Below are 27,926 nucleotides of genomic sequence, written 5' to 3' on the forward strand. Positions count from 1 at the left end.
CAGGGCCTGAAATCAAACCGTTTCCACTCTACCTCCTCATCATTCAGACCTCCTTCTCATCATTCAGGTGTCCCTTGAAATGTGACCACCTCAAGAGTCTCTCTGAGCACCCCCGGCCACCCCTTTCCTGGTTTATTCTCTAACCTATCATAGTTATGTATTTTTCCTATTTTCCTTGCTCTGTCTCTGACTAGAATGCAAGCCAGTAAGGGTGGAAATTTGCTTCTTCAGGGATATATATCCATCCCCAGCACCTAGCACAGTGCCTGGCACATAGTAGATGCTTGTTTAATTATTTGTTTGCACAAATGAATTGATAAGTGAATGAATAAATGGTTTCCCTACCACCTTAATACCTTCAAACCATTTATCTGCGCCGCTGACAAACCTCCACTGGCTAAGTATCAACTCAGGAAGCAAGAACATCTGGCCTGGGTTCAAATTCTGACTCATTTACTTAGCAGCTGAGTTTTAGACAAATCGTTTAACCCTTCTCAGTTTCATTTTTCACCTTAATCCCGACCTGGTAGAGACGTAGCGAGGATCTAACCAGATAGAAAAATGCCCGAAGAGAAATAGACGCTTTTTTACAGCTTTCTTCCCTTCTTTTTCTTTCACAACTGCGTCCTCCCAAGACAGATCACCCCTGCCCTCTCACCAAGCACCTCAATACCTCCTTCACACCCGAGCTCGGAGGGACTTGCAGGTTGCCTGGCCCTCGCGCCCATAAATACTTCCTCACTCTAACAAGGAAGGAAGAAAAAAAAAAAACCTCTTCCCCGCGTCGGGTCGCGTGGTCTGCGGAGCGGGCGTCAGCGGCGGCGTCTGCGCGTCCGCGCACGCCTGCGCAGAAGGGCCCGGGAACGGGTGGGGGGTGAAGAAGGGGCCGGCCTTCGAGCGACAGCGACGCAAGATGGCAGCCACCACGGGCTCTGGTAAGCGGGGGTGCCGGGCCCTGCGGGCTGAGGGAAGGCAGGCCCGGACCGGGGGTCGGGGACTCGCAGAGGCCCTTGCAGCGTGACCGGGGCCTTGGCGCTGCCTCTGTCCGCCGGGCTCCGCGGCGGCGACCCTGCCGGCCTGAAGTGGGGAGGAGGAGCAGGCTGCGGCCGGAAGCACGGGCGGGGGCCTGAGGGGCCTGTGGGCGGCGCGGCGAGGCCCAGAAGCTCCCTTGGGCGGCGTGAGAGCCCCGCGGAGAGGAAGGGCCGGGCCCCGCGGCGCTACTTAGTGGCCTAGACGGGATGGTGGCGAGCCTAGAGGCACTGTTGAGGAGATCGGGGCCGGCGGCTCTTTGGGGGAGATCGATGGGCTCCCCAGAGGAGGAGGAGGAGGAGGCGCCCCAGAGCTGATGGAAGTCTTTTACTGGGTGGTGCGGGTCCGGGTGCGGGGGGAGCCTGAGGATGTCCGTTCGGCTGGGACTTCGAGAAGCCCCAGGATGGATGGGAGGAGGCAACGAGATCCTGAGGGATGGCTGAGAGGATCCCCGGTTGGTTGCGCGGACGGCTCCAGCGTTAGTTCTGGGGACGGGGTTAGCTGAGGAAATGTCTGTTTTTATCTGGAAAGGGGAGCCTTAAGGAATCTCTATTTTAATCAGAAAAGGATGGGGAGCCTTGGGGCTGGGGATCCAGGGCGTCTCCACACAATCGGTGAGCGGGGGAAAAGGATCTCGGGTTCCCTAGGGTGCTGGCAGGCTGGCGCGGCCGGTCGTGGAATGACCCCGGCGTCAGCAGCCCCAGTTTGAGGACACGGATGCTAGGAGGCAGGCTCCGGTGGGGCGGGAGCTGGGAACCTGCGATATTGGGTGAAAAACAGGCGAATTGGCAGCCGTGAGGGTTTCAGAGATGTTTCTGTTAGAGGAGAAAAATGCCCTCCTCCGTCGGGTGAGGGAATCTTGCCCTGGAAGGGTCTGTTTTAGGGAGACTCCTCCGGACATTGGAAATACGCATGCGGGGTCCAAGGGCCCAGTGCGGTGGGACTTTCTGCGTGGCTGCTTGGGGAAGGGAGACCAGCGAGGAAGCCCCCGCTTCTCCGGGATGGGCGGCAGGAACTGAGGGGCTCCCCCTGGGGAGGGGGAGTCCGTCCGGCCCCTGGTAGAAGCCAAGAGAAGCAGCGCTTGTGTTGAGACTGGGTTCCCTGCTCTGCACCCCTAAGGGGGCCCGAGGATCGGATCCCCCGCCCCCGAAGGCCCGTTTCAGACTCAGCGTCCCACCGTTGGACCTGGGATGGTTAATACCCTGAGGAGGCGGGGGGAGGATTGGCTGGCCCGAGGTCCCCAGAGGGGCTGATTCCGGAAGTGCAGGGTTTGGGGGCGCCGGTGTCCCCCTTTTGTTGAGAAGGCTGTGCGGCTGGAGTGCCTGCCAGTGAGGGTGGCCAAGGAGGCCCCCCCAGGTGGGGGCGAGTTCGGAGGGAGGAAGTGAACAGGGCCACTAGCCTGGGTCCTGAAAGCCTCGGCCCTTTGCAGCAGCAGCACTGTTGGGGCTGACGCCCTGAAAGGAGCGGGCTGCGGGGAGGCCGTCTGTCCAGGCTGGTGTTCCTCTGGTACCCCAGGGAGCCATCCTTGTCTGGCCGTCGGTGGGAATAGGAGGCAGTGGGTGTGGGGCATCTGACAGACCTCCCACAGGTTGCCTTTTACAGGTAGAGCAGGGGGTCTTCCTGGAGGGTAGAGGAGACCACAGGGTCTTCCCAGACTGTGGCTTCAGTGGAAACAGTGCCGAGTCTCTTCGTTGCCAAGATAGTGCCGCGGGCACAGTCAGAAGAGAGAGGCCGAGGCAGGCCAGACTGCTGCGGGAGACTCTCCCCAGAGTGACACCCCTGCCAGCCTGCCCTGAACTGGGCGACGGGAGGTGCAGTGTGCCGGTGGCCACCAGCCTTCTGGCGGCATCACGGCATCACATCCCAGCCCTGTTGTCAGTCACTTAACATTGGCCACGTACAAGCCGGAGTAACAGCGACCTGATGCGAAGCCCCTGAGGCCCTGCCCATTGGAGAGCGCTTCAGAAGTGCAGTGGTGGTCCGCCGAGGCTCGTCAGCTCCCGACTGGTGCAGTGCAGGCGCCGCGGGCATGGTGTGGGTAGCAGGGGGTAGGTTTCTCCACACTCCCCTGCCAGTGTCTTCGGCAGACACTGATGGAGGGCCTGCCGTGTCTCATTGTCAACAGTGGGCAGGGTGGGCATAGCCCCTGTCCTTGCAGAGCTTTTCCGATGTCAGGGAGAATGCCGTTAAGAAGCAAATAATAGAGACAATTTCAGAGAGCAGTAAATGCTGGGAAGGAGACCATGCCATGGGGTAAAGGGTGTCTGGAGAGGTGGTTCGGGAAGACTTCGGAGGGGGGCATTTGAACTGAGACACGTGACGGAAGGAGCCACCTGCAGGAAGGGTGTCGCAGGCAGGAGAGGGGGAGACAGTGAGTGCAAGGGCACTGTGGCAGGACCGGGCTTGGCACAAAGCAAATAAAGGCCTTAGTGTGCGAGAGAGGAATGTTACCGATGATGAGCTGAAGAGACGTGGCTTTGGGTTTTGTTCAGCGTGAAGGGAAACTGTTGAACTGGTGCGTGGTGTGAAGTAGATATTCAGTAAACATTTATTGAGTGACTAAGAGTCTGAGAAAGAGGGAATGACAGGATCCAACCGGTGCCCCTAGGCAGTGAAGGGAGCACAGAGCGCTGAGTGGAAGCTGAGAGATTGTAATTGGGCAGAACTAAGACAGTGCACCCACCTCTTTGCTTTCGAACCCTAGGAAGTCTTCGAGGTGTGGTCGGGGGACCTGAGGCCTTCCTTAGTCAAGTTTAGAACAGGCCCCTCGATGAATCCACTCCTGGTTGCCAGGAAACAGCTGTGAAGCCTCTGAGTTCCTGTGAGGGCTGAACTTGGTTTTTTATGGTCACTGCTTTCACTCTTGGCTGCAACACCTTCACACCTCCCTTGCTCCTGCAGGGCATGATTTCTGCATAGATCCTAGAGGGGGATTGTGAAATGCCCACCAGAATCCCTGCATTTGCCCGTGCTGGGACAGGTGACTTCCTCCTGCCTTGTGCAGGCTTGCAGGACCTCATACACTGGCTCCTGGCTGCCAGGTCCTTCTCACCCAGCATCCCTCAGGCTTCCCTGGCAGATAACCGGAAACTGGGTGCCGGAAGAGTAAGCCCTGGCTGGGCACGGCCTTAAGTTTGTGTACATTGGCAAGGCCTCATACACACACTCAGCCTATGGAAACTTAACCATATGGGCAGTGGAGGTTCCATTCCATTCAAGGGTGTTTCCCAGAGGGAGGTAGAGACGGGAGATGTGAACCTGTAGGCTCTTCGTTGGTCTCATTCCGAAGTGTCTCACTGTGTGTGCATCTTGTTGTGCCTGTTGTAGCCTAGTGCCTTTTGTACAGCGTGAGCCTGGCATTCAAGCAAACTGCTCCATCCAGTGCTCAGCTGAACAGACCACCTGCCCCAGGGGTGGGGGAGCTCTTTGCTGGGCCGTCAACCAATCGCTCGCCTTGGGGATTGCCAAGGTTGATTTTGAGGATCATGATTTTCCCCTTTGCAGTAACTTTGAAACCACCCCTTTCCACCAACCACATTCTCCTTCTTCTTCCTCTCTTTCACTTGAATGTTGCTTACAGTAATTTGATGAAAGTGGAATACAGAATGTATTCCTGGCCCCTTGATACCCCATTCTGAGTAATGTGAGGTCCATTTCTAAGGAAGCTGTTACTTGGACCTTATACTCAATAACTTGTACTCGTTGGGCTTGGGACCCTCCCCCCCATATCATGTACAAAGTACATGCAAGCCCTTCAGACTTCTTTCTGAGCTGCACTTCTGAGGCTTACGATGTGCTAGATGCTGTATTAAATACATTATCCCGTTTCTCAGAGCAGCCCTTTGAAGCAGGTAACTTGTGAGTGTGAGGAAACTGAGGCGCAGAGCCGGTGCCTTGCAGAGCCAGGGTACAGAACCAGGATCTGTGCTCTTGGCTATGTTATCATTCTTCCAGCCCCCATTGCCTGTTCTTCAGCTCGGCGTCTCAAGTTCCTGCCACCATCGGCAGGTCTGTTGACGTCAAGGCAGGTCTCTGCCTTGGCTGATGCTTTCTTTCACGGGCAGGTAGTGATGACTGTCAGGTAGGACTCCTTCCTCATCCTTACGTTCTTCCAATCACAAACCAGTAGGTGTGACCACACAGCAGGTGCCGAGTCCTTCTCTCCTCGTCTCCATTATTGTCATCCTGCCCAACCAGAACCATCTTTCTCTTGCCTAGAGGACTGCAAACGCTTCCTGCTTCCAATTGATTAAGCTTAGATTTAACTCTGTCCTCTCCTTCCCTTACTGTCCCCACACACTACCCACGTCTTACTCTTTGTCTCCACCCTGTCAGAAGAAATCTGATCTTTAGCCTCGGTGTCCCTCACAGCAAAAAACAACAACAACAACAAAAAAAAACAAGAAAAACCCCACAGGATCTTGCATTTTTGTCATCAATTGTTTGCTGTCACATTATCCAGACTGTAAAGAATGATAGCCACCGTTTCTTCCCCTTAGATCAGTGGTTCTCAAACGAGTGTGCATCCGAATGGCCCGGAGAGTGTGTCAGCTCGCTGGGCCCCACCCTCGGAGTTTCAGATGCTGGTTCTGTGGTGTAGCGCAGTAGTCTGGTGTGTGGCCTGAGAGGTTGCATTTCTAGCAAGATCCCAGTGATTGGTAGATGCGGGCCTGGGGACCGTACTTGAGAACCAGTGCTGTAGAGGAGAGAGAAATGTGCTCGTGGCAGGCACTAACCAGGCATCCAGACTGCACTTGCCAGTCCCTCAGAAATAAAAGTTAACTTCTCCTAACTTCATATCCGCTTTTCAGGAACATTGAATCCAGATACATCACCTTCTAGGCCTCCGTATTTTCCAACCAGACGCCTAGCTCAATGCACTGTCTTCCCTGAATGGGCACCCAAACCTGTTTTAATTAGCAGCTTTCTTTTCAGGAGAAACCTGTGAGGCTCTGCCATTTTAAATCAAGACCTAGGCCAGGCCAGGGTTCGGGGGGTGGGGGGTGGGGATGGGTGAAGAGGTGAGGGAATCGAGAAGTACAAATAGGCCATTATAGAATGGCCACGGGGATGTAAAGGACAGTATAGGAAATGGAGTAGCCAAAGAAACTACACATGACCCATGGACATGAACAGTGGTGTGAGGGCAGCTGGATGGAGGGGCAAAGGGGGAAAAGTTGGGACAACTATAATAGCACAATCAATAAAACATAATTTTTTAAAAAGATCAGCATGCTGTAATAGCTGCTGCTTCTTTGTAGTCATGGTTTTCCCAAAAGATGTTTCAAAATCCTTTTTATACCAGAAATATTTTAATATGTTGCTGTGTTTCAGATTACTGCATTAAATGTTATACTATAAATAAATACATTCTATACTATGACATGGTGTAAAACTCTATCAAATCTTCATGCTTTTTCAACCTACTTGTCGTATGCGTATTTTCTTTGTAACATCCTGCAGCTGCTGACTTTTCCGTTTATATTTAGCCAGTGGAATAACTGGCTGACTTTTGATACCGACACAGATCCAGGGAAAATCCTTCTGGAAAGAAGAATTCTGAAGTAACAGGAACAAATGTTTTCTTTTTTTAAAAAAATCATGGGTTTTCTGTGATGTTTTAGCACCTTGGTTAAGTTATCTTAACATTTTCATAGTTAACTTTTTAATAGTTGGAGTCTTAATTAGCAACAGTCTACTTCACCTCCTCTGTATTGTCACTCGAAGCTGTTTCTCCAGCTGCCTTTTAGGAGTCAGATTCACACATTAATGTTAGGGATCTTAACATTTAGGTTGATTCAGTGGATTAAATTGCTGTGGGAAGGAAAATATGTTAGAGTATATTTGATCTGCTGTGCTTCTGGGGTCTGGCACCTATGGATTAATTATTTAACATATTCAGTGAACTCTTTTGTTAAAATGAATATATCATAGTTTTGAGCTTATACTCTCCATTTGGAGTGGGATGAAAGCCTCACCTGTGCCTAATGCACTCACAGGATCTTGGTCTCCAGGACCTCCGAACTCCACCAGTGTTTGGGTTTATGTCCCTGAGGTACCTGTGATGTCCTAGAACTAGGATGTAGTTGGGCCATTTGGAGTTAAATGCTCTCGCTTTGTAGAAAATACTGGTGCATTAGCTTTATATTCAGGTTCCAAATGGTTTGGAATACCAGTAGCATGCTCTCATATGCATTTTATGAAACTAAGTTCATTTTACAGTGAAGAATCCTTGGTTTTATGGTTTGAATGAAAACCCATTTTTCCCTCATTAAAAAGTAAGTTTCCCCAAAAGTCTCAATTATACTTCATTAAAAAATAAAACTAAAAAAGATTAAAAGAAAACTAGTTACCAAGTAATAGTTACCTCAAACGAGAAACCAGTCTCGGTGTCCAACGTTGTGCGCACAGTAGGCCATGTTAGAGTGCACAGCGGGGGCGGGAGAGGGGCCGTTTGCCCAGGAAGCATTTATTGAGCACCATTACGTGCCAGACAGCACACCAGGTTCTGGGGAGGCAGGACTGCATGAGTCACAGCTCTACTTGAGAAGCTCGGAGAGTGAGTCAGACAACACAAAAGAAAGAAAATAAAATTTAAAGGAAAGTGCAGCGCAGACATTGTGGGAGGGGGAAGGTATACGGGGAGAGCAGGCTCTGAGAGGACCTCTGCGGACTGGCTTCTAGTCTAAGATTTGTGTTTCTGCTTGAGATCATTACATTAAAATTTTAATATATAGCTTTTCTCAGGCTATTTAAAATTTAACTAAGCCCGTTTGATGATGTTTATAATGTTAGACTTCTTTTAATAGTACTGTGAGTTTCCCTGCTGTATTTTCAGAAATAAACCAGAGTTAGAATTTTGTGACATCGAGCACCATTCTGAAATAATATGCCTAGCTTAACACCCAGTCACTCACTCATTCACTCAGCAAGTGTTTGAGTGCATACTCTGGGCAAAGCACTCTTGAAGGTATTGAACTCAGCACACAGAACAGATGAAGTTTTACCCTAATGAAGTTTATGTTCAGATGCAACAGACAGACAAATTAATGTCAAGTGGTAATGAGTGCTGTGAAGACAGAAAGCAAGACAGGAAACAGAAAGTTACACCTTAATGAAGATTAAGGGAGCCAGCCAGCTACTTAGAGCTGTGGGACAAAGAATTCTAGGATGAGGGAACAGGAAATGCAAAGGTGGAAAGGCAGTTTGCTCATTCAGAAACTTAAAGAAGGGCGGTATGGCTGAAGAAGGCTGAGGAGCACGAGAAAGGGTGGCAGGGAGTGAGTGGTGTTGGAGAAGCAGGTGCATTGCTGTAGGGGAGGTTGGAGTTTGGGTGTGTACTGCTTGCAAGTGGGGACGTGGGGAGGACTTTAAGTAGGGGAGAGGTGGATCTAACTTCTGAAAGGCTCACTGTGGAGAAGGTAGACCAGGTAGACAAAACAGGTAAGCTGAGGCGGCATGGACTACAGTGGTCACAGTGCAGATGGGGAAAATGATCATATTTGGGGTGTATTTGGAAATGGGTTGGCTATGGGATGTAAGGGAAAGATTTCTTATTATGATTCCAAGATCTTTGGCTAGAGCAGTCTGGTAAATGTATGATACACTCAGACTGAGGAGTGGGTCGGTTTTGGTTTTCGAGTAGTGTAAGTGTTTTTGGAAGTGTTTTAAGTCGGAGAGACCTGTTAGGCATCTAAATGGAGATGCCTAGGAGGCAGTTGTTTGAAAATGTAAATTGGAGAGTCATCAGCTTCCCTGAGCTGAGTAAAATCACCTGGGTGATAGAGTAGACAGGAGTCTGGTCTGTGGGCTGTGCCCTGAGGCCAGCAGTTAGTGTTGGGAGGTTAGGGAGGTGGGAAGAGAACCAGAGGCTAAGGGAAGAGTTACAGGGGTCAGTAATCCATTGTTGCTGAGAGCTCCAGGAGCTTGGAGTGGGGACTGAGGCTTGACCTCAGGATTTTGGCTAGAGGGTACTGCTTGGTCCCCCTGACAAGCAGTTTTGGTGAGTGACCGGGTGAAAAGCCTGATCGAAGTAGGTGCAAGTAACATGATGAATTGCAGGCAAGGAATCTAGCCAGCCCTTACAGGGTTTTTTGCTAAGAAGGAACAAAGAAATGAGATGGTAGCTAGAAGGGGATAGAGGGCCAAGTGAGGGTTCTTTAAATCTTACGATGGATAATACGGTGCTGATGGAGGTGATTCAGTAGTCTGTGCCAGGTATTGCACAAGGTGCTTTGTAGGTTTCCCTTCATTCCTTCATCCCACCACCTACAGGGGCAGGGAGTCCTGAGATCCTCAGTGTTGCTGAGGCTCAAAGTCATTTGCACAGTCACACAACTAGATTGCTAGAAAGTTGTGGAGCAGGGATTTGAGCCTGTGCTTTTAATCCTCTGCTGAGAAATTAAAGAATTTTCTCTAAAGTATACTACACTCTGATTCTTATTTGTGAAAGATAACTTAGCCATTACCCTGATCAGCCTTTTTTAAATGGAGCGGTAGATCAGGTATCTTATTTGTGGTCATAAAGTGTTTAAAGATCACCCTGGCCAGTGTGGCTCAGTTGGTTGGAGCATTGTCCTGTAACCAAAAGGTTGCAGGTTCAATTCCCTATCAGGGCACATGCCTAGGTTGCAGTTTGGTCCCAAATCCAGGTGCCTAGCTCCCCAATCCCGGTATGTCCGGGAGGCAGCCAATCAATAGTTCTCTCTCGAGTCGATGTTTTCCTCTCTAAAAAGCAGTGGAAAAAGTGTCCTCAGGTGAGGATTAAAAGAAAGTATCTAAAGATCATTTTTGTGAGTATATACTTACATGGAAGCCTGGGTTGACTTTGTATAGTCTTCGTATAAAAGATTCCCGTCTCTTTTGAAATGGAGTTTGCATACCTTTTTATACTTGGCTCAATTTTTAAAATTTTTTCAACAAATATTTATCTGAAGCCTGTGCTGCATTGTAAAAATGGCATCTGACACCACAGTCATTCAAATTAATATGCTCTGCCTTAAATGTCTTAATACTCGTTCTGTTTTCTATGTATCTAGTCCGAACAGAGAAGTTTGATAACTTGTCTATCAACAGTATTTGCTCTAAGCAAATACCCCTGGTTTGGGAGACTGTTAGTATTACAGTAGCACTTTCCTAATATGGCCTCTGGGCCTTCCGGCGCATCTTGACGTTACCCAGGAGATTTGCCTTCTCTCTCATTTTACTCAGAGCCTTTCAGCTGTCTGCTGATTACCCTCAGGATCCAGTCCGGTCCTGACTAGTAACGTGGCCCCACCTCTTTATCATCAAATTCAGAGGGGTCTGTGACCCCGCTCAGAGGTTAAGAAATATGGTCCCGTGATAGGTTACGTTTGTCATATATTTTAATAGTCCTCCTGTATCGAACTCGGTATGTGTACATCTTGTTTCCATAGTGAGACAACACTCTGGTTGGGAGGCCCCGCTTTTATTTCTTTCACAGCCCCTATGAGGTCTAGCATACTGTTCGATGATTACTGCACTGAAAGAAGGTGTGTATGTGTGTGCGTGCGCGCGCACGCATGCGTGTTACTGACAAATTTACATAAAGGGACATTTTCACAAGCAGGTTAAAAATCCTGGCACACTTTTTTTTATTGCAGTCCTGAGACGTGTGGGTTTTGTGCCTGTGAATGTGAAATAAGCTCAGGTTTGCACGCATTAAACATGGTGAGCCCCCAAATGGCCCCTCACCAAGCAGAGTTCAGCACACCCGCCAAACTGCTGCCAATTAGCAACTTCTATTTAAATGTCAGGAAAGACTAAATGAGTCACTTCATACTTGGCAAATTTTTTTGTAATTCCTGATTTCTGCAAGGTGTTCGTTCCCCAAACTTTGCTTCTAGTGGATATTTGAATGAAAATAAAAGTTTATGCCTTAGAAAAAATGAATTAAAAAATCAGTCTCCTTAATGCTAGCCAGCGTGCGAACTTAAATTCAAGATTCAGCTCATTGAAGGTTCACGAAGCGCTTGACGGCCTGATGCCGAACCAGCACAGCATTTATCGATCTTTATTTACCCTTCTGACAAAAGAAAGGATTTAAAAACATCTGCTGAGCTAAATCTAGGATGTTAGAATTCCAAGAGATTTGGGGAACATAATTAGGTGATCTCAGAGGGTGCAAAGTGCTGGACCGTGAGCAGAATCTGACCCACCGACGTTTGGCCAGAGAGAAGGAGCGACTGCCCTTTGGACAGGATGCGTGCTGTCCGGCTCACCCCAGTGAGGGATTTGCAGTCATGCCGCTCTCCTCACTGGTTTCCCTTTGTTCTTTGGAAAATGTAAGATATGTTATTTATCTTAACACACGGTGGTTTGTTGTGGTTAGTTTAAGTGAATTAAATAGTTTAAAAATCTTTAATTTCTAATTCAGTATATATGAATGGCTGTAACCCACATAAGCAAAGGCTCTATAAAACCTTCAGTAAGTTTTAAGAGTATAAAGGGGTCTTGAAGCCAAAAACGTTTGAGAATTCCTGTTCAAATGGAATAGATGCTTATTGTAATTAATCAGTGTACAGTACAGTTATTCTGATATTAATGCATATTCCAACTCCTGCTTGGAATATTTCAAGACTGCCTAATAGATGGTGAATTTCTAATCCCATGGAAATGTCTGTTGGAAGTATAGGATTCATTACTAATATATTTTCCCCTACTTCACAAGTAGGAATCAGACATCAGAAAAATATAACTTGAGTTCATCACCTGTTTTGAAACTAGTAGTAATGAACTCGTGATATTTGGATTAGGATGTCCTAATCAGATCTGGTGGTTAGATGAAGGGGTAACATTTTTAGCCATAAGGATGTTCTTTGCCAAAGTTTACAAGAGGAGTAGGCATGCTAGAAATAGTTAGTCCAGCCTGACTTAATTTTTTTCTGACACAAGGAAGTAGTACATTTATCTTGCCCAAAAGAGCAACTTCCATTCAGTAGTGAAGGACTTAGCTATGGGAGCTATTGTGCTTTGCTGTTGTTCCTTTGACCTAAAAAGTTAAAATCACAGTCACTTCAGGAGTACCATTAAGTGCGATTCCCACTCTCAGAGAATCTGTGGTCCTTGTTGCAGTCGGGGATCACACAACTGAAGCCCCAGAGAAGGTGAGGGAGCGTGGCTGATGGATATCTGGGGAAGAGAGTTCCAGGCAGAGGGAGTAGCGAGTGCAAAGGCCCAGAAGTAGGACCTTGCCTGCAGTGTGGTTGATGTGGGTCCTAAGTGTGTGGTTAATGTTTTGTTTGTTATGCAAATAACAAGAAGTAAAAGAAATCAGAAAAATACAGAAAAGGGGAAAAATCACCCATAATCTTTGTACCCAGAGATAACTAGTCTTATTACCATCTTGGTCTCTGTCCTTTCCAACTTAAACTTAAGATGTCACTCAGCATCTACATCAGTTTTCTAGGGCTGCCATAACAAAATACCAGACGGGTGGCCTGAACAACAAGTTTATTTGCTCGGAGTTCTGGAGCCTAGAAGTGAAAAAATCCAAGTGCAGATGGCCGCCTGCTCACTGTGTCCTCTCATGGCCATTCCTCCATGCAAGTGTGTGTCCCCTGCTGTCTCTTGTGTGTCTCAATTTCCTCTTTTTTAATTAATTTTATTACTTATTTTATTGAATTTATTGGCGTGACATAAGTTAATAAAATCATATCGGTTTCAGGTTTACGGTTCTACAGTACAACATCCGTATATTGTATTGTGTGTTCGCCATCCCATGTCAGGTCACCGTTTATCCCCCCTTTACCTTCTTCTACCCACCCCAGACTCCCTTCCCTCTGGCAGTCACCATACTGCTGTGTCCCTGAGTCTGTCTGTCTGTCTTTTTTTTATTTCTTTGCTTAATCCCTTCACCCTTCTCACCCAGCCCCAACCCCCTCCCACACAGCTGTCAGTGTGTTTATTCTACGTATCCAGGAATCTGTCCAGTTTCCTCTTTTTGTAAGGACAGCAATCAGATTGGATGAGGTGCCACCCTAGTGGTCTCACTTTGACTAAATCACCTCTTCGGAAGCAGTGTTTCCAAATACAGTCATACTCCGAGGCACGGGCAGTCGGGGCTTCAACAGGAATGTGCAGGAACACGGTTCAGCTGTTGCACCGTCTATGACAGGTACCCAGTACTTCTCAGTCTTCCTGTCGGCATGACTCTGTGCTCTTTGAGTGTTCGGTCTCATTAGTTTCTGGTTTTCAATGAACCGATAGTGATGCACAGTGGGTTTTTTCTCTAAGCCAAATTAGTTAGGATCATTAAAGATTTCGATTTACCTCTTTATGAATAAAAGATGTTGTATTCTCTCGCTTTTTGCTCATAATGTCATAAACATCTTTCAGTTTCGTGTTTGTTGGAAGAGATTTAATTCATAATAGCTGAATAATCCAGTTGGCTGTCTATGGATAAAAACGCCAGTGTTTCCCAAACAAACCATTCAAGTATGCTTTCAGGTTTTTGCTGTGCAATTGGATATTTTTTTCAATCAATTGACTCTCTTGCTTACATTTATTTTACTTTATTTACGTCCTCCCCCGAGGACATACTTAATGATTTTAGAGGGAGAGAAAGAAACATCAGTTAGCTGCCTCTTACATGCAGCCCAACCAAGGACTGAACCCGTATCTGAGGCATGTGCCCTGATCAGGAATCGAACCCACAATCTGGTTCACAGGACGACACTCCAGCCAACTGAGCCACCCCAGCCAGGGCCTCCATTTATTTTAAAAAGGAGAATTTTACTGTCAGCATAAATGGGATGTTAGTATATATTACCTGCCCTAAATAAGTTTTTCTTAAAAGTAAATACATAACTGTAAAAGCAAGTGTTCACTCGTGTGCCACCTAAAGTCCTCTGCTGCGTAGCGCAGACCAGAAGCCCGGGAGCCACAGTTACTCCTGTTTCTCTCGTGCTTCACAGGGGCCTGACAGCAAATCTTGCCAGCTCAGACCTCAGAACGGCCAGGACCATGCTGCCCCTCACCACCCTCACTGCCGTCGCCCCATCCCAGCCAGTGTTCTCTTTGGCGGCACTCTACAAGAGCCTCCCAGCTGTTTCTGCCCTCGCTCCCCTCGCTGTGTCCTTCACACACTAGTCAGGGGGGTCCTGTTAGAAACAAGTCAGGCCCTGTTATTCCTCTTTTTAGAACCCCTGTGGCTTCTTCGTGTCACTCAGTCACAGCTGGAGTCCCTAATTTCCTGCTGCAGCTAAGTTGGCTTCTTTGCTGTTCTGTGACGCTGTGGGCAAGGTCCTGCTTCGGGGCTTTTGCACTTGCTGTTTTCTCTGCTTAGAACACTTTCCCCCCCCTGGCTCTCCATAAGTCAGACTCCCCGATCTTCAGGTCATCAGTCAATGACACCCAATTGTAATAGGACGTTTCGATCACCCTCTTTAAAATCGTAACTCCCTCCCCTCGTTGCTTTCTGCTTCAGAACACCACCGTCTATCATACTAGGTGGATGTGTATTTTGTGTCAGGTTTTTTTTGTCAGTTTTGTGTGTCCCACTAGAATGTAAGCCCCATGGGGGCAAGGCATTTTTATTTTGTTCGCTGCTTGTTCCCCAGGGCCTGATATGTATAGTAGATGCTCAGACGTGTTTTCAAATTGAATTAATATAGCACGTGTCCCACACTTTGGGAAATACTGAGACATACTGGGAACACCTTCCACAAGTCTCGAGTCCCTCCAGGGGGGTCTTTGTTCATAGTCACATGTTAAGGGCTACTTGCCTTCAAGATTCTAGCCAGCTGGGGGCTCAGCACTTAAGGCAAAGAAAGTTCGCAGCTCGCCTGGATCCGGAGGTTTAGCCAGAGGAAGTAGGCCAAATGCCAGGGAAGGAGGAGGGCGCAGGAGGTAGAACTGGCTGGGAGAGCAACCCCAGGAGAGTTGCCCTGTGCCCTCCCACAGCCTTGTGCCCTCTCCGGCCCCAGAACCTAGGCTCTGTTCTGGAAGCCCCCCAGGAACAGCCCAAGCCTCAGCCTGAACTCGGGAGTAGTGGCTGGGACCTGGGAGACATGGTTGGGTGCCTGCCTTCGTGAGCTACTTGTTAGGCTTTAGGGTTTGGGGAAACCAGTAAATCAGAGAACTGACTGCCCTCTTTCAGATTTCTCCTTTAACAGAGTAACTGTGCCTGAAATAACTTAAAATGTTACCCTGATGCCTTCGGTTGGCTCTTGGTTGATCAAGTGGACATCACTGTTACTGGGTACAGCCAGGGCGACTCTTCCTCCTCAGGTAGTTTGAGTCACTCCAGCAGATGAGCACACTCGTCACCTCAGAAGTGTGTATTAAGAACAAAACAGATTGCTCCTTTTCTTCCAAGGCACTTCTGTTAGCACTTGATATTGATGGTTTTCATCTCAAATTAGTGGACCCACATTAATCCACATTTCACATGTAAATGCTTTCTTTACCAAGTTTGTCAAAGGCATGGGGGTGGAGTGGGGTGTCTTTCTAGGTTTGGGCATCTGGCCCCGTTCCGGGCATCCCTTCGCCTGTAACAACACCATGTGCTCCTTACTGGTTGTGCTGGTCAATTACAAGTAGCTTCGGAAAGCAGGGAGTTTGAAGTACAACGACTTTGAGCAATTATTTGCATGTTAGCATCTTCATTCCCAAGTAGTTGTAACGAGCAACTAGCTCTAGGTTTACAAGTTCCCCTGGAGTTGCTAGTATCTTGAATTTCTTTCCATTTATTTTAGGAGTAAAAGTCCCTCGCAATTTTCGACTGTTGGAAGAACTCGAAGAAGGCCAGAAAGGAGTAGGAGATGGCACAGTTAGCTGGGGTCTAGAAGATGACGAAGACATGACACTTACCAGATGGACAGGGATGATAATTGGGCCTCCAAGAGTAAGCGTCGAGCTACTGCTATAAATGTCAATGTCTTACATTCACGGTGCCTCCTTTTAAAAATAGTAGCCTTATCACGGAAAAAGCTCACCAATGGTATATTTTCTGAAATGTGGCTATTCTCTTTTGACCAGTTTCAGTTTATATATTTGAACCTCCTCTGATGCAGTTTAATCCCTCTAAATGGTAAGCAAAAACCTGTTTAGACGCATAGTGTGAATTTACATGACAATGTAGATTAAACAGTGAGGGTTGAGGTAATCGTACCCTCGATGTAGTTTAGAACAAACTATTGGGCTTATCAAATAACAAGGCTCCAGATACAGCCAATGTTCCTAAATACAGTGTTGAAATAAACCTTGGAAAGCCTTCACAGTTGTGGTTTTGATTCATTGCTTCCCAGGTCTGCCATGCATCTGTACCCTAAGTTTTTGGGCCCTTTGACAAAGGGTTATTGCCTGCCTGATCTGCTCTGGTCTGTCCCAGGCACTGTTAGGCCCAGAGGCCTTTGCAAAAAAGAAGACAGTGGAAAGTGACCTCTCTTTTAGAGTTTTGTGTGTGATGCGTGAGAGTTCCAGTCTTTATAATGCCAAATAACCTTTTTTTATGACACATAGTAACCCCCCCCCCCCAAACTGTCATTTAATTCTCACAAGAACCTCTGGTCAGGTTATCAGTTGCATTCCATTTAACTGATGAGGAAACAGGCTCAGAGAGGTAGAATTACGTGCCGTATGGCTCATAATTCCCAAACCAGGTCTTGCCCCCAGAGACTGCTCTTAACCACTCTGCCACATTGTGTCCCTCCTGCTTATATTTTGGGTTTTCCTCTGTCCCCCTTACAGAGTTGCCCAGTGTTACGAAGTGATGTGATGTAGGAGTGAAGAAGTAGATTCCCATGCTATGACACTTTCTTCAGACAAGCAGTAGGAGATTCGGCTTCAGTGCAGCTGGGCCTTTCCTGGGTCCTGCTTGTGCTGAAGGATGGCGGTGTTCATTCTTTGCACTGGCTGCAAGGCCCTGCACCCTCTGTGGGGGTAGAAAGTCACAACCAGAACCCAGTTCACCAAGCATTAGGGCAGTCTGACGTTGATCTGGGACTGTCCTGAACACTCATGGCAGACGGCTGGCTCTACTCACTAGTGTTACTTCTTGACTCATTTTTTTAACATAGTGTTGCTTGGAGTTGTTGGGAGTTTTTTAATATTCAATTTGCTTTTACTCATTTCTTGATCTGTGAAAACCTGGATTTTCGGGATTTGTTAAATACTGGGGAAACACCATCTAGAAAGCTCGTTCCTTCGTGGAGATCATTGTGCTTGCTGTCTCTGAAAGTCTGCGGTGTGGAGACGGCTCCCTTCACTCCTTTGTTTCTCTTTCTAAGAGTGGTTTAGATTTCTTGAGGGTGAGAACTAGTGTTCCCTACTCCTCACTCTGCAGAGCTCCTGGAAACGACTAAGAATGGAGGGGCTCGTGCAGTAGATGTGCCCATCAACAGGCCGGTGTTGGGGTTCTAACAGCCTGACGGTGAGCCGGTGCACAGCGTTGTGAGTGCGCTGAGTGCCACTGAGTGGCCGTCCTTTCCGGGTGTAGTGCCCTCCCACGTGTGATGCGCACCCATGGTTTTGGCCCAAACTTTCATGGGAAAAAATCTTTTGATTTTTTAATTCACTGTTTTTATCTATTTATATTTAGATACTTGTTTTTTTGTATTGTAAAGGAATTTTAGCATTTATTTTTGAACATATTATGGTATAAGAAATTTTTGTAGCAAGTAATTACAAAACACAAGAACAGATACAAGGTATTTCAGATACTACCCAGGTATAATGCACATCCTTATTTTTCCCTCAAAAACATGGGCAGTAAAAGTGCGTATTATACACGGCAAGTATGGGTACAAACTTGAACAAGTAAGTGAACGAGTGAAATAAACCACTAAGGTCTGTTGGAAGGACTCTGTTCTACCAAAAACACTTTGGATCACCGTGAGTTTTAGTTTCTCTCTTTCCAGAAAGGGCTGACTTTTCATGAATAAACCCCAGTATGCAAGGTGCTTCCCATAGAGCCTTTTAGAAAAATAACAGCTTTATTGAGATGTAATTCGCAGACTGTAGAACTCGCTTACCATAGAATACACTTTTAAAATGTGCAGTTCCGCGGTTTTTATCATACTCAGAACAGTGCACCTATCACTAATTTCGAGACATTTTCGTGACCCCAGAGAGAAGGAACCCCATCCCACTGGCAGTCACTCCCATTCTGCCCCCCACTCCTCACCCTTGACAGTCAGTAGCTTAATTTATCTCTGAATTTGCCTGTTCTGGACATTTCATATCATTGGAACCATGTAATGTGGTCTTTTGTGACTGTCTTTTACTTGGTATAATATTTTCAAGGTTTACCCATTGAATAGCACTTAAACTTTTATGACTGAATAATATTCCATTATATGGTATACCATATTTTGTTTATCCATTAAGTAGTTGATGGACATTAGGATTTTTTCCACTTTTTGACTATAATGAAAGATGCGGCAGACTTCCGTGTATAGGTTTCTGTGTGGACACATGTTTTCAGCTCCCTCGGGTGCCCACACCTAGGGTGCGGTTGTCGGCTCCTGTGGTAACTCTGTGTTGAGCATGTTAACTGCCCAAACTGTTCTCAAAAGTGGCCGCCCCAAATTACACTCCCACCACCAACGCAGTAGGGTTTCAGTTTCTCTGCACCCTCACCTGTACTTGCTGTCGTCTCTCTTTTTACCCCTAAAGTTTGGATTGCCCTGTCTTCCCAAGGTGAAAAGCAAACTCATAGAGGAGAGGGGATTACAGGAGCTACTATAAAGGACACATGGACAAAATGAAGGGGGAGGGGGGAGGCCGGGGAAGGAGGTCGGGTTGGCTGGGGTCAGGTGGAGGGATGGGGAGAAAATGCAGACAACTGTAATTGAATAGCAATAAAAATTAAAAAAAAAAAAAAAAAGCAAACTCATAACAGGAACTGTCTGCTTCTAGGTGCTTCCTGTGACCAGTCCGTTTAAGATTAGCTTACAAGGTGTATGCTGTTATTGAAGCATCTAGATAGAGCACTTGAGTAACTCATCTCCCTATTATGTTTCTGTTACTGTATTATTCAAGAGAAAATCCATCAAAATTGAAAAGATGTATATACCCTATGATCCTGAAATTCTGCTAGGAATTTACTCAGCTTTTCTTGAATGTATTGCCCAAAAGCAAGATTATTTTTATGCAGCGTTTTCAGTAGTAGCAAAATATTGGAAACCGCCTTAGGGTGTCTCAGTTGACGATATTATGTACTGTTTAGCTGTCCAATGAAGAAACGAATGTATGTGTGCTGAAAAGGGGACGGTCTCCGTGACATGAGTGAAAAGCGAGGTGCAAAGCTGTGTGTGGAATATGCTGCCACAAGTGATGGGGTGCTGCGGGAGGAAAGGAGGAGGTCCCACGTAATACACGTGCTCCTGTGTGCTTAGGGTACTTTTGGAGGAACATGAAGAAATTGATGGTGGTGGTTGCCTTCAGAAGGGATCTGGCTGGGTGGCTGGGGCCAGGATGGTCATGGGACTGACTTTCACCATATGTATCTTTTTTATATATTTTATTTATTTACTTTTAGAGAGGGGGGAAGAGAGAGAGGGAGAGAAACATCAGTCAGTTGCCCCCTGCATGTGCCCCAACCAGGGACCAAACCTGCAACCCAGGCATGTGTCTGACCTGGAATCCAGCTGGCGACCCTTTGCTTTGCGGGGTGATACCCACCCAGCTGAGCCACACCAGTCAGGGCTACCATATGTCTTCTCGTACTCTTTGAGTATGCTTTATTATATATGTGTGTTAGCTATTTGAATGCCTTTTTTTTTTTCCTTTTTAAAGGAAAACAAGTTCTCCAAGTGTCCCTTGCAAAGTGTGGGCAATGTTCGACTGTCCACAGCGTGAGATGTGGAGTAGTTCTCTTCTGACCACAGAGTATTCCTGTTCTAACCTCCAGGCTCTGGACCTGTAGTGCTGGGGTGACACTGACAGAAACAGGAAGCCAGTGGAAAGGAGCAAGCGCCTTTCTTCTTATTTTATTAGTACTGTGTGGTTGGTGTGACAGTTCAGTCCTTAGCTTGTGGACTGTTGCTGTGGCCCTAGGGTTGAATTAGGGAAATGAGTAGTTACTGTGGCCTCTAGATGGGTCCTGTGGCTCCCTCAGAAGGATGCCCTGCCTGGTGGGGAGAGGGGGAGTTTCTGTACAAAACGAGAGGAGTCTCGTCACTATCTAGAGGGCATGTGCGAGTGCTGGTGAGTGAGCTGCAAGCGTTGGCCCCCCCCCCTTCCCTGCTCTGCTGTGGACCCTGGGGCTAGTGCTCAGCGCACATTTTTCCTTTGTCAGCTGGCTTCCTGTTAGGGTTCACCACTCAGGACGCAGGGGAGGGCCCAAAAGACAAGGAGAGGGGACTTGCTTCTGCCGGTTTGCTTATTGCTCTGTCTGTGCCACTCTGGTAGCAGCCCATCATTCTGGCAGCAGCTTCGGGCTTTGGCCTTCAGCTTTTAGAGGCACTCCCAGCACCGGCCTCACAGCACCCCCTCCTCAGAAGTCATTGGTCAGCTCCCGAGACCTCTCGTCTGAGCCTTCAGTCTGACCAGCTGCAGCCCTGTTCCCTTTGTTCCCCCAACCTTCAGGGTTACCACCTGCTCCCTGCCGTTGTTATCTGTGTTCTAGCTCAGGCCCTCTTTTTTAAGCTCTTTAATTAGTCCAGTGACAGACGTAACCCATTCCCTGTATTAAAGTCTGTTACAGTACCTAGTATGGTGCCTTTTCCTGGTTTATCCTTCACTGCCACATTCCCACTTTCCTCCCCACATTCACTGCAAGCCGCAGTTCGGTGGGGCTCCTTTTGCACCTGCCTCTGATTGGCCTCCCTGGCTACATCCTGAGTCAGTAAGATCTTCCCAGGCTCTACACAGTTTCACTTTTTAGAGGGTCCGCCCCTCATTCTCACACGGCATGTGCCCGCACAACACATAATTTTTCTATAACTACGTAACATTTAGATTGAGTAGCAGTTGACGTTTAGTTAACCTAGTGTCACCATTTTATTATATATTAATTTAGATTTTGCCATTTTCTTTGAATAAATTAAGTAAATACTTTTTTCTTATACATTTTTCAAATAAATTTTAATTTATAATAGTTTTACAGAAAAGTTGCAAGGGTAACGTAGAAAGTTCCCATTCCCCTCAAACCCTACCTATTTCCCTTATTGTTAATATTTTATGTTAATATAGTACATTTGTAAAAACTATTGAGCAAATACTGATACGTTATTATTAACTAAAGTCCATAATTTATTCAGGTGTTCTTAGTTTTTACTTTATGTCTATTTTCCGTTCCAGAATCCTACACAAGATACTACATTGTATTTTGTCACCATATCCCGGATTCCTTGTGGCTGTGACAATTTCAGGTTTTTCTTGTTTTTGTTGCCCTTGACAGTTTTGAGGAGTACTGGTCAGGTATTTTGTAGAATTTCTCTCTCTTGGAATTTGCCTGATGTTCTTCCTCATGATTAAGCTGGGATTATCTCATTTATATATATATATGAATGTCATATATATATGAGAATGACATTTATAGGTCCAGGAAAAGCTTATACTCTCTATGCTCTGGCCCTGTTCTGTCTAGTGGAGAAATAGCCTGTGTGTGCATAAGTGTCCCAGAGTTGGAGGGAGGCCTCTGTTTGTGTCTGTAGATTGTACATGTTTTGCAACTTGAAGGCTGTACCACCAGCTCTGTCTTGGCGGTGTGTGCGTTTGTCGCCGCCTTTGAAAAGGCCACGGAGTGTGCGATTATACGAATGTGCCATGTTTGTGGAGTCAGTCCCTTGCAAGCAGACATTTAGATTGTTTAGTTATTTTTCCTGAGGCAGACAATGCTTTGCATTTTTGTGTACAAGTAGGAGTCCACCTGCAGGGCATTCCTAGCGAGGGTCCTGCTGGGCTGAGCGTGCCTGCTCCACATTTTGGAAGGCACTGCCAAACTGTCCCATGGAGCTCTGCTGGGCTGAGCGTGCCTGCTCCACATTTTGGAAGGCATTGCCAAACTGTCCCATGGAGCTCAGGCCCCATCAACAATGTGAAAAGTGTTTATTTCACGATCAGATAATGAATCTTTAGAACTGTGTTCTTTACAGAGACAGAATGTTCTAGCAATTCTCCATCAGGCTCATTTCCTTTCTGCCAACATCTTACTTCGGGCTTTTCAATGACCCTTCAGGGGTCTCTGTTCACTTGACTTGAGGCATTTTTTACTGTGTTTTAATGAAATTTCCAGTGGAACATCAGTGGTCAGCATTCACTGCTTATTATTTTCTGAGTGAGTCGTAGCATGGATGCATTTAAAAATAGTGTGAGAGTGATGTTAGGGTCTAATCTATGTGGTAGTCAGAATTCCGTTAGTGAGCTGCCCACCTTCTCACCCATTTTATGCTATTGTTAATAGATACCATTCACAGTTTTTCAATACTGGTAAGCCACATACCAGACAGCACATGATACCTGCACAATGTGGTATCAAAACATTTTAAAAGACTTTGTGACTTTGGAAATTACCTCAAGCTCATTCCCCAGGGACTTTTTCATGTAAGAAATTCTGTTTTTAAATTGTATGTCAGACAAAGCCTGCAGGATACACGCAGAGGGGAACTGGGGACCCATGCACTCAACAGATGCCTCATGTGGTTGCTGGTGGCAACCATGCTGGGTCCTGAGGATGCACCTTCTCTGTTGTCCATCAGTCTGTACGGAGAGCACATCTCCCTTTGCTTCCTACTTGTTACATTTACTGAGTGATTGTTTTCCCTCTGAGGAAATTCCTTAATGGCAACAAGCTGTTTATTCACTTTAAATTAACATGAAGGGCAACATCCATTCATTTGACAAACACTGAGTACCAATTCTGTTGAGGCCCCTTCCCTCCTTACTCTGTGTTTGGTAGGGGGAGGTCCGACACCAGACTGGGTGTCAGTCTTCAGGTGTGGGGACAAAGGGGACTTGAGAGCTGCAGGATGCAGAGGAGGGACTGGTGTAGGGGCCCCAAGACAGAGGGAACTTGGCGAGTAAGAAGACCAGAGCACCTGGGTGGGGAGGCAGAAGAATGAAAGGAGAGGAAGGCAGGGTGCACAAGGTCTGTTTGGGAAACTTGGACTTCCTTCTCGGGTCACTAGGAAGCCTTTGGAGGGCCAGTTTCCGGATTGAAAAGGTCAGTCGGGCCGCTGTGTGGAGAACAGAGTGTAGGGAGCTAGAGAGAAAGCAGACTTGGGAGGTTCAGATGAGGTTCCACAGTGGAGGAAAGTGGGTGGGTGCAGGATCTCTTTTGGGAGTAGAAGCTGAGACTGGTCGTCAGAAGGTGGGGGCGCAGGAAGAGGGAGTCACGGCTGGCTGCTAGGTTTCTGCTTTAACTAACTGCCAGATGGTGGAGCCGGCTGAGGGCAGGTAGAAATCCAGATAGGAGTTTTGGTTTTGTTACAGTTGGATGTCTCTGTTAAATGGATGTGAAAGGTTTCTATGGATATATTATGAATGTCTTCTGAACCTTAAAATATGTTCCAGTTTTATTATTTGGGACAGGTCACTATTTAGACAGTGTTTTCACTGTCTAAATAGGGGGTTTAAGTCACATCCTCTGTAATTTATTTCCCCAGAGACCGCCAGATGTCGCTGTTTCCTAAGGAGCAGTTACCTGTGCAGCAGGCACTGAGGAAGGGGCACAGGTGCCTGAGAGGGTGCCAGTCTGATGGGGAGGCATTGCCACAGTGTGGTCTTCAGACACAAGCGATAACAACGCGGTGTCACAATAGGACAGCGGTGCACTAGCCTCCTGTCCTGTACAGTATTGGACCTGGGAGGTGCTGTTTGAGTGGGGTTTTAAAGGCTGTGTGGTAGGTAGTTCAGGTGGGGGCAGGGCACTGGGGGCCAAAGGAACAGCCTGGCAATGGCAGCCCGTTTTGCTGCTCATTGAGCAGACATTGCAGTGAAAAGTTCATTGACGTGGGGCATTGGACTTTCCCAGTGTTTCCCAAAGAGGGCATGGCTGGTGTTTGAAGAAGGAAAATATCTTATGCCAGCCTAATGGCCTTGGTGCTCTCCCCATCCCCGCCTCACACACTGAATGTCCCTCAGGTCATCATAAGGATGGCGGGCAGGGCCGGGCTGGGGGGGGGGCACCTACAGGTTGAGATCCCTTGTGCAGGACACAGCCCCAGAGTGGTGAAGGGGGAAAGCAGCTCTCGTATCTACGCCCCAGCCCTACCTTCTGCTCAGGTTTGAAGTTCTCTAAAGAGATGTCTGTTCTGTGCTTTGGACGTAGTGACATTTAATGCACTGGCTGATGACCCTGGCGTGCGTAGACATGTACTTCTCCGAGTAGAGAATGCCTCCTACACACCACCTCAGAATGTAGGGCAGCTCTGCAAAGTAGAGAAATTAACACAAAAACAAGTCCTGATTGGACTTGATGGTGCTAACTTAAAACTTCCACGATGCTAACTTTTTTGTCTTTTTTGTTCTCCTGAGGCCAGAAATCACAGACACGAGTGTAGGGACTGGTCACCACTGGCTGATCGAATCTAACGGTAGACCTGTGCGGTGGAAGCAGAGGCACCAGTTCTGCGGTCAGGGGTGGTAGGGTCTCAGGAGGTCTGCCTTTTTTAAGTCTTTGTAATTGCCTGACATCTCTGTACCCTTCTCTTCCAGACAATTTATGAAAACCGAATATACAGCCTTAAAATAGAATGTGGACCTAAATACCCAGAAGCACCCCCCTTTGTAAGATTTGTAACAAAAATTAATATGAATGGAGTTAATAGTTCTAATGGAGTGGTAAGTTGTTTTCCCTGCCCCTGCTTGTTCCTCGGGGTTGAAAAATGCTTTGTGCTTCACTTTCAGGGATACTTTGGCCTGATCCCGTGTGTTCCTCAGTTCTCTGATGATGTATTAAAATGTATTGTAGTGTGAACACGTGCAGATTTGGGGCCGGGGCCTGTTTCCCGATTGTATTTGACCATCGCTCATTCAGCACCTACTTGGGGCCAGCGCTCTGCTGACCCCTGTGAAATAGGAGCTCTCTCGGTCCTCGTGATACCCCCCTGAGGTAGAAATGAGGACACTGAGGCACAGCGGGGAAAGATCTTGCCCAGGGTCACACTTCTACCTCATGGGCCTGATTTGTGGGCCACTGGCATATCATATCTATTTTTAATCTAATGGCCTGGCTTTTTTTAAACGTATTTTTACTACCACAAATGGAAACTAGTCTCACTTGTCATAAGGCGGTAGTGGCAACAAGAAATATTACAAAACCAAAGCATGGTTAACAAACTCTTCCTCCTCCTGTTGCTCGCCAAAAGCATGGAGTCTGTGAGGCCTGCTGTCTGTTCAAAAGGGAGGCTGGCAGGTGTTCAAGGGCGTAGCTCACGTTAGCATCACATGAGCCAAGCCTTTATTTTGAGGCATTCCAAAGACTTGGGGGGAAAATTGGAAAGAGATGAGCTTTGTTACTGTATGTTCAAAGTTTAATATTGTACCTGAGTTCCACCTACAGTCTAGAAGTCAACCCATACTTTGAGAACTTTCTTTTAGGGAATGCTGTGTTAACTTGAGGGAGGATGACTCTGAGGCAGGCCCTTGTCACTAGAGCTGGGGTCCAGGCACCCAGCCTTTGGTCTTCCGACTACCCTGCACATCTGTGTCATCCACCACCTGGGTGTGGGGTTGAGAAAGGATGGGCCCTGAGCAGCAGTGACAGCGGCCTAGAGGCAGGTCACTGTTTTAGAGCTGGTTGTGGGGGATCTCACTGAGTAGCAGGGCCGTTTCTCCAGAGGTGGCTTTCCTTACCCATAATTCCCTTCTCCCAAGCAGTGAGGGTTTGGGTCATTGAAAGAGAAAAACAGACTGGCGGGGGCTGTCTCGCAGGTGTTCTGCATGTCAGGTAGCATTGTGTGATCAGCGCGTTCGACTTGAAAAGTGCATCTACTCAAGTTTGTCCTGTAGCGTAACTCCAGCGTTCAGCTGCTCTTTTGTTCGAGAGCCTGACATTTGTTTTTGTTTGCCTTTTTATAGGTGGACCCAAGAGCCATATCAGTGCTAGCAAAGTGGCAGAATTCATATAGTATCAAAGTCGTCCTGCAGGAGCTCCGGCGCCTAATGATGTCTAAAGAAAATATGAAACTCCCTCAGCCGCCCGAAGGACAGTGTTACAGCAATTAATCAACAGAAAAACCACAGGCCCACCCCTTCCCCCATTCGATTTAAGCAGTCTTCATTTTCCACAGTAGTAAATTTTCTAGATACGTCTTGTAGACCTCAAAGTACTGGAAAGGAAGCTCCCATTCAAAGGCAATTTATCTTAAGATACTGTAAATGATACTAATTTTGTCCATTTGAAATATGTAAGTTGTGCTATAACAAATCATCCTGTCAAGTGCAACCACTGTCCACATAGTTGAACTTCTGGGATCAAGAAAGTGTATTTAAATTGATTCCCATCTTAATCGGTGGGGCACATCTAACTCAACTGTGAAAAGACACATCACACAATCACCTTGCTGCTGATTACATGGCCTGGGGTCTCTGCCTTCTCCCCGTCCCCTCCCCCTGCCCTCTCCTTCCCTGCAACAGCCCTCCAGCTTGGGGTGGCTTATTAGAGTAGATGTGAAGGTTTCAGGTCACAGCCTGTGGGACTACTGCTGGGTATGTGGGGGTGCTTCATCAGCACCCCTGGTTTCTTTTCTTAAGTCTTAAATGATGTCCCCCTTCCAAGCCATCATCCTTCCCCACTCTCTACCACCACCCTTGGCCGAAGCATAGATTGTAACCACCCCCCACCCCACCCCACCCCCCCGTTCCCCTCCAAAATTGGCCTTTGGCAAGGAATTCAGGGCTTTCCCCGTATCTTCTTCCCCCTCCCCCCACCTTTATATTGAGGGATGCTGCTTTCTCCTTACTCCTCCTCAAGTCCTTCTCTTCATGGTTCCACCCAACACTATCCGTGACACTCCCTTGCTTTGGCTGGAAGCCATCAGGTGAGGTTGGAGAGTCTCTGACCTCCCTTGTTGAGTTTTGGAACCACGTGGATTTACTCTCCACCAGCCTAGGAGATGAATATCGGGTCCTCAGCCTGCCCCTCTGCTGCCATCATCAGCTGATGCGTTGTTTTTTTTTAGCTCAGGAAGGCCACAGAAGACACTTGCAAGCACACGATCCCTCTGAATGAATTTGTTTCTGTCCCTATAATTGCTTTTGCTTTTACAAATTGAAGTTTCAAACAGGGCTCTCACTTGGTCATCTTTGCCCTCCATTCGGGTCTAGTTTGGAATCTGACAACTGGAACAAAAAGAACCTTGAATCCGGTGCATACTTTGGTTTTGGTGCTGTAGCTCCTCGCGGTCCTCAGCAGGGATTAAGAACGAACTCGGTGTGCATGGCAGAACCCCGAAATTGGCGGGCTCGATTTCCTGGCTAATTGCTACGATTCCCCACTTTTCTGTTCAGGACCACTAAATGCTGAGATGTGGGTGCATACGAAATAAAAACGACTCATTGTGTTCTGAAGGGGTTTTTTTTTTGTAATTTAGTGTTTGTGTAAAACGACCTTTTAAAGCAGCAACTATCCAATCTGAAAAGCACCTGATGTTTCCATTAATCTTTTTCTGGGGAAAACCTTAGTTGTAAGGATTTAACATCCTGTAAGTAAAGTTTAACATAACAGTATTCCATAAGCAGCCTTTTTATTGTCAGACCATTGCCTGATTTTAATATAATAAAAAAAAAGTGTGCGTTAATATTTAAGAAGCTGTGCTCTTCTTCCTCTTGGCATGTAACGGGCAGAATTTAATGTTTTAGATGCTTTGGGATTACACTTGATGTTCCAGTGCTGGGTTAGCAAACGTTGGCTACACAGGGCCGAAGTTAGTAAATACTAGGCTTTGTAAGCCAAAGGGCGAAATCAAAGATAGTATGTAGCTACTTCT

At 47.0% G+C, this 27,926-nt stretch overlaps 1 protein-coding gene across 2 annotated transcripts; it reads left to right on the forward strand.

The window, feature by feature from the left end:
* Positions 1 to 839: 839 nt before the first annotated feature.
* On the forward strand, positions 840 to 27,737 carry UBE2V1 (ubiquitin conjugating enzyme E2 V1). 2 transcript variants are annotated; one of them, XM_024559332.4, is made up of 4 exons: positions 840 to 935; positions 15,747 to 15,895; positions 24,652 to 24,777; positions 26,017 to 27,737. In XM_024559332.4, the coding sequence occupies exons 1-4, from the start codon at positions 914 to 916 to the stop codon at positions 26,161 to 26,163; spliced, it is 444 nt and encodes a 147-aa protein (XP_024415100.2). In that variant the 5' UTR covers positions 840 to 913; the 3' UTR covers positions 26,164 to 27,737. The 2 variants fall into 2 exon arrangements, with proteins under 2 accessions (XP_024415100.2, XP_071077837.1); XM_071221736.1 differs by lacking the exons at positions 840 to 935; positions 15,747 to 15,895 and adding an exon at positions 15,937 to 16,081.
* The last annotated feature ends 189 nt before the right edge of the window (positions 27,738 to 27,926 follow it).

The sequence above is a fragment of the Desmodus rotundus genome, chromosome 6, assembly GCF_022682495.2.
Source record: "Desmodus rotundus isolate HL8 chromosome 6, HLdesRot8A.1, whole genome shotgun sequence".
Lineage (NCBI taxonomy): Eukaryota > Metazoa > Chordata > Mammalia > Chiroptera > Phyllostomidae > Desmodus > Desmodus rotundus.

Excerpts from the sequence above, each read along its gene's own strand:
- UBE2V1 (XM_024559332.4), top strand. The coding sequence starts at position 914 with ATGGCAGCCACCACGGGCTCTG. Across the intron at positions 15,896-24,651 it reads TGATAATTGGGCCTCCAAGA|ACAATTTATGAAAACCGAAT; the intron begins GTAAGCGTCGAG and ends CTTCTCTTCCAG. Across the intron at positions 24,778-26,016 it reads TTAATAGTTCTAATGGAGTG|GTGGACCCAAGAGCCATATC; the intron begins GTAAGTTGTTTT and ends GCCTTTTTATAG.